Here is a 7,039-nt window from a genome sequence, read left to right as displayed (position 1 = left end):
GACTTGGATAAAAGGTCGAGCCTCGAGTTGAGCAAAGTTTACTCAGAAAAAGACAATTGACACAAGTCAAACATGACCAAATTTCGAGACAAATCAAATCTGGTCGAAGTAGAGATGAGTTGACCCTAGCTAAAGTTTGAGATGAGTCGATTCAGGCAAGATGATTTAATTCTAGTCGAAGGTCAAGCTAAGTCAACCTAACAATCTCAAGACATTCAACCTTCGACAAAGATCGAGACAAATCAATCTTAATCAAAGTTTGAGACGAGTCGACCTTAATTAAAATTTGAGACAAGTCGAACTTGATTAATGTTTAAGACGAATCAACATGCACCAGTGGTCAAACTGAATAAGACAACACGCTGAAGATTAAATATAAGTTACAACATTACCTACAAGATATTTTATATCAAACCAATGTTATATTCTTTTTCTTTCTTTTATCTTGTTAATATTTTGATTCTTATAACTTATTCCATTAAGTACACTTTTAATAAGTTTCTCAATGATTGCATGTATCTTGCAACATTATCTGCGGAATATTACATCTTATATCCGACCAAATGTTATCTTCTTTTTTTTTCTTTTATCTTTTGCAACACATGGGATGATTAATAATAAAATTCCAAAATGCACAAAAATCTCATATTGACTATTTTATACTTTTTCAAAAAAATTATATACCAAAGTATCTTCCAAGCGGTTAACATGGATAGTGAGCCTAACCCGCATAAAATTATGGGTCTTATCCATATTTTTGCGTATAATTAAGTTCAAATTCCTACCATCGAAAAATTGTATTTAATGTAAGGGCATTGATTATCTTTTAGTACGATGATAAACCCTAATAATGATCAAATCAATAATACATTACAAGATGTGAATTAAATTAAAATTAATAAAGAGTGAAGTATCAATGTATAATAAATAACAGGTGCCAAATGCATAATATATGATCCTTACCTAATAAAATAAGCTCTTATATAAATAAACTAAATTAAGAATTTAATGTAACAAATATAAAAATGACAAGTTTTTAACTATAAATATCCATAGAGAAATCAAGGAGAATTATTCCGTGTATCCGTTTGCAGCTTCAACGAGGATAGCCTTCATCTTCCCAACAAGCTCCTGCATCAGCTCCCGCGAGTGCAACGGCGCCGGGTAGACGCACACACAATCCAAACTCCCATCCCTAATGGTGTCAAAAATAGCGATGGAGGGTCCCACACCGTGCACGGAGGCGCACCCCATGTAGTCCTCAACCCCGATCTCGCGCTGCTTGGCGCCGCCGTTGTCCACCACGGTCTCCTCAAAGACCGACATCAAGGAGGTCCTGAGCGACGCGGCGGGCGTCAAGCTAGGGTTCTCTATTGCCCTGCACATGAGAAAGTTCAAATCTGCCATGTCTGAAAAATGCTTGTTGCAGTTTTTGGACTGGCCGAGCGTTTGGTAAGTCCTCTTGGCTAGCTCCCATAGGGTTTCCCCTCCCTTCATCTCGTGCGAATTCAGAATGGCGGAGTGGTAAAATCCTGAACATTGCAAGCCCTTTCTCGTCAGTGGAAACATTTTTTGTTTCAATTAATACAGGACTTCCAACGTTTTTATTATTCCTTTTAATGCTCCTTTTGTCTTTGCCCTGTCGTTGTATTCCGGTCATTCTCACTGTTTTAGGATATTTAGACAATTTACACCTCTCCCTTTTTTTTGGATAGAATTGTTGGTGGGCTTATTTATTTTGGTGGGAACACTGGTATATCTATCTCCTTACAAATATCAAAGATAAAATAACAATGATAATAATATATTTATATATATAAAATATTTTTTTCATATTTTTTAATTTTATTCTTTAAATAAATATTCTTTTAGATTAAAATAAATTTTTTATAAATTTTACATTTTAAGATATTTTTTATTTAAATTTAACTATTTCTTTTTCAATTTTATTATTTATCTATTTTTTAATTATAAAATTACTTACAAAATAAATAAAAACTTTTACAATAAAATTAAAAAATTATTTTACTTTAATAATTACAATAATAAATAATAATTTTATTATTATTTATTATCATAAAAAATATAAATACGTTTTTTTACTATTTTTTATGTCAATAATATTTTTCTGTGTTAACATGTTTTTAATTTTACCTTTCAAATGATATTTCTATATTTAACTATTTTTTAAATCGTTTCTTTTACATTTAATTATTTTTTAATATAAATAAATAAAAATTATGTACAATTAAATTGCATAAATTATTTATATTTGTTTTATAATTATATTTTTATTATTTTTTATCATAAAAAATTAATACATGTATTTTACGCCATAATAGTAATAATACTATGATTAAATTTTTCTTGTAAACCGTCCACTCTCAATTAGAAACATATTTATTTATTGTCGTTTATAGTAAAGAAGGTTAATGGCGGAGACCATCTTCTTACTGGAACAGAAAACAAAACTGTAATATCAACTTCGCAATTAATTCATGGGAAGATAGATCGATCACTTTCGTACTTTATATATATATATATATATATATATATATATATATATATATATATATATATATATATATATATATATATATATATATATATATATATATATATATATATATATATATATATGTATGTATGTATGTATATTAGGATGTTGGTTCTAACATGGTGTATTTGTTTCACTGGTTCAACAACTTATGAGGGAGAAACTTACGAGAACAGATTAATAGGATGAATTGAAAAAATATTATTGTGTAAGTAATTGATTTGATAAAAGCGGAAAGTGAATCATTAATCAGATATACTTACCAAAATTGTCAGTGAGGGGCGATTGAAGACTGGATCGGCAATCGGTGAGGGTGACCACTCCATACTTCTTGGACCTCATTTTTGAGCCATGGGTAGCCATTAACCCCGAAGCAACCAGTGCTCCACACAGTTTTATCCCACTCAACTTGCAACCCTGTAAAACTCATTCTGTGTTACTGAAAATCCTACCTTTTCAAATTAGGTCAGGGTAAGTAACTTTATTGACTTTTGTAAAAGTTATTAGATAATAAATGATCTCACTGTTTATACTTGAATTCTAATCATTTTAGGCACCCAAATCAAGGTATTTTCGCCATTTTTCCTTCTGAGAAAACTTGTAATTGACTAATCGCATTTATTACGTTTACCATCCATTCATTTTATCCCACCCGTCTCACCCGTAATAACTGCGTTTAGGTGTGAAACCATTATTACCATAGAGTAAAATGGTATAAAAGATTGCTAAGATATTTTCTCGAAAATAGGGTGTTTATTATTTTGAATTGTTGAGGGGTGTTATTTGTCTGTTGGTATCAGTGTAATGTATGATGAGAAAGATGAGATGAGTGTAAGCTTACCGCTAGAACTCCCTTGGTCTCGTTTTGGTTGAGTTGCAACCTAACCACCTGCGAAAACCTAGGGTTTTTGGCGTCAACAAACTTCAAATTGGACAGTCTGAGAGAGTTGAGCGAGTACGCCAGCATGTCAAGGCCACGTGTCCAGACAGGCTTCTTGCCCTTGCCACGTGGCACGAGATCTTCAATGGCCAGACTAGGTTCGTCTTTATGATTACCGTTGTCCTGGCCATCGCCGTGATCTCCTTCCATCAGAGTAAGTAACTCCCTGAGAAGTAACAGCGCGGTGGTACGGTCACAAGCGGAGACATGGAGTCTCAGTGCTACCACCCAAGTGTTGGCGTTGGGGAGAGTGTAGACGGTGGCGAAGAAGACGTGGTCGTCGTTGGAGTCGTGCCACGTGTTGCGGTTGAGTTCGAGTTCGAGGATCTGAGTAAGGGGGTCGGAGACATTAGCGGGGAGGGTGAGGGAGGTTAGTGTGAAGGAGGAGGTTGGGGAGGTGAGGAAGGAGAATGTGTTGTTGTTGTTGTGTAGGAGTCGGGACCTAAGGATTGGGTGGGAGGTTTGGAGGCTTCGGAGGGAAGCTTGGAGGTGGGAGATGTTGGGGGCCTTGGAGGTTCGGAGGGCGAGGACGGCGATCCCGGTGCCGCCGCGGACGGCGCGGCACCAGCTGTGCTCGGTGTCGCCGACGGTTCGGGAGTTTGGGTGGACCATGGTGCTATGTATGTAAATATGTGTGTGGACCTGTGATTGGTTTGTATTGGGATGAGTACAAGAAGAATGCAATGGAGTATTTATAACGATGCGTCTGGCTTGCTGCTTCAAAAGGAAATAAAGGGACGGAAGACAAGAAGAGAGGGATGGATGGATGTTTTGTTTCAACTTTAAATAATACGAGTTATTCAATTTAAGATCATTATTTTAAAAAACGATAATAAATATGTCAAGTTCATTAATTACAAGTTTAGTTAATTTGAAGTCCTTACGAATAATTTAAATATTTTGAATTATGTTGCTGTTTAATATCTTTTTTCTATAGATATTTAATTTTTTATATTTTTTAATTTTATCTATACTATTTAATATTCAAGTTAATTAGTTGAGGAAGTGATTATTACTTACTCTTTCTCTTATGTATTTGTCTTCATGTATTAAAAACTAAAAAATGTAAAACGTTTTATAGTTAATATAACACCATATTGATATTAAAGTAAATTGACAAATGATTATTTTAATTGAAAACATTTTGGAGAATAAGATCATCATATTCTCTAATCACTATCTATAATAACGACAAGAAATTGTTGTCATTACCCCATTGATGTCCCTTGTTATCTAATAAATAAAAGGCTTAATACCTCTTTTGGTCCTTCGAAAGGGAGGGAATGTTCAAGCGCGTCTTACGTTTTTTAAAAAGTTAAATGTGGTCCCAACTTGTGAAAAAAGTGTGCAATTAAATCCTTTTTGGTCACGACGTTAATTTTTTAACGGTCCAGCTGACAACTTGAACTGAATTGTGCAACGTGTCAGATAACGTGACAGTGGTTAAAAAATCTGAGGGGTTAGGGTTTCGGTTCCTGCCACTTGGTCTTTAAGGTGAGGGAAGTGTTTAGGGCGAGATAGGAATGACTTCTTTCCAAGGGTGTTCTTTTAATTTTGAAGACCCTTTGAAATTGGCGGCAGCAAAGTAAGCATGGTTAAGCCCTTCCTCCTCCGATTTGGGAACTAACCAAAAAGATCAATTTCTAGGGGTTTAAGCTTCCTTCTCCTCCTCCTTCTCTTATTTTCGTTTGAGTTTAGGGGTTTCCTATTTTTTCGCACGCAGGTCTGGGTGCGAACGGTGATGACAGGTGAAGATGGTGGTGACGCGTGTTGAGGAAGACCGACGCGGCAGCGGAGTTAATCTTCCAATTTGGCATATTTGGGTTCTGAAATTGGAAATTTTGGGGATTCTGATTCTTGTGTTTTAGGGTGGGAAATTAAGATTCTCTGATGTAATTGGAATTTCAAAATAATTGAAATTGGGGTTTCTAATCTTGTTCTGTTTTTGAGTTTAGCGATGATGGAGTTTTCATTTTTGATTTGGGGTGGTTCTGTTTTCACGTTTTGAGTTTTCTGGGTTTCACGTTGGAGGGTGTTTTTGTTTTGTTTAGGGTTGTGGTGGCTGTTGGTGGTTGCGCGGTGGAGCTGCCAGGGTTGCGGTGGTTGACAGTGGAGTCAGACAACCACGTTATCTGTATCTTTACCCTCAGACAACCACGTATTCACCCTTAACAGACACGTTGCATAGTTCAGTTCACGCTGACAGTTGGACTGTTAAAAAGTTAACGCCGTGACCAAAAAGAATTTAATTGAACACTTTTTTCACAAGTTAGGACCACATTTAACTTTTTAAAAAAAGTAGGACGCACTTGAACATTTCTCCCTTTTCGAGGGACAAAAAAGGTATTAAGCCTAAATAAAAACAATATAATTCATTTATAATTTTACATTAATTTCAATGTTATTTTATATATTAATTATAAAACCTCAAATTCTTTATAGGTGAAGACAAATAAACAAGATAAAAAGACAAAGTAACAACCATATTATCTTCTCAATTAAAAAATGAAACCCATTAAAAAATATAAAATAATAAGCTTAATTGAAAAATTTGTAGGAACTTGAAATTTAATCAAGCCTAAATTATAAATTAGATATATTTCTATATCTTTGTTTAATATATATATATATATAATATATATATATATATATATATATATATATATATATATGACTTTCGTAGTAATTATTATATATATATATTGGTCCTCATTTATATTTATATTTAAAAAAGTAATCCCATAACTAGATAATTTACAAAAGAAAAGAATTTTCCGTTAAATTTTTTATTTTTGAAGTTAAATTGAAATAATTACATACATAAATAAATTTTAAATTTAATACTCTTTTATAATTATTGAGGAAATGAATTTTATCTTTACCTCAACCTTATAAAATTGATTTAGTAAAGTAAAATGTACATTCAATTATATATTATTATATAGATATATCTTTGATAGTGTCTCATCATTAGTTAGATATCTAAGTGGGAGACTAGGGAAAACTTAAGTGGGGTGATGCAATAAACTTCATTAGAATAGATTGTAGGTGGTCTTGACAAGCATTTTAAGATATATATTTTAAGCTTAACTCAATCATATTCAATTAACTTCTAAGGTATGATTTGTACTTATTTAAATACTATAACTTTTTTGTATCTTAAGTTGCACAAACTGATGAGTTTAGTGTCATTTTATTGATGGATTTCCATTGATAAAATCAATTATAGATTAGTAGCAGATTTTATTGAAACATATTTACATCGGTAATTCAAATTCTAATTTTTCTAACAGATTTTACTGAAGAGTTTATTTCTGTTAATAAATTTTGTTTGGTCAACTAATATATTTTCATTGATAATTTTTTGTCGATAATTAAAGAATTTCTTATATTGTAAGCCAAAAAACTTGTTGGAAGTTTTATGTATAATGGGTTTAAGTAATGGATTAAAACAAAGTTCCAAATAACCTTACACATATTCCTATTGTAACAAGATTACCTACTATAACCTTGTGGAAATCCAATCTTGGAGACTTTCTCAT

General features: G+C 32.8%; 1 protein-coding gene across 1 annotated transcript; it reads right to left on the bottom strand.

The window, feature by feature from the left end:
- Window positions 1-863: 863 nt before the first annotated feature.
- Window positions 864-4,226, bottom strand: LOC124831745 (uncharacterized). Its single transcript, XM_047305827.2, has 3 exons — window positions 3,399-4,226; window positions 2,821-2,974; window positions 864-1,532 (listed from the first exon to the last, which is right to left on the bottom strand). The coding sequence occupies exons 1-3, from the start codon at window positions 4,107-4,109 to the stop codon at window positions 1,072-1,074; spliced, it is 1,326 nt and encodes a 441-aa protein (XP_047161783.1). The 5' UTR covers window positions 4,110-4,226; the 3' UTR covers window positions 864-1,071.
- Window positions 4,227-7,039: the final 2,813 nt, after the last annotated feature.

This window comes from Vigna umbellata, chromosome 8 (assembly GCF_029865625.1).
Source record: "Vigna umbellata cultivar VRB3 chromosome 8, Vumbellata_1.0, whole genome shotgun sequence".
Lineage (NCBI taxonomy): Eukaryota > Viridiplantae > Streptophyta > Magnoliopsida > Fabales > Fabaceae > Vigna > Vigna umbellata.
Note: the sequence above shows the minus strand (reverse complement) of the source record. Positions and strands in the feature narration are given on the sequence as shown.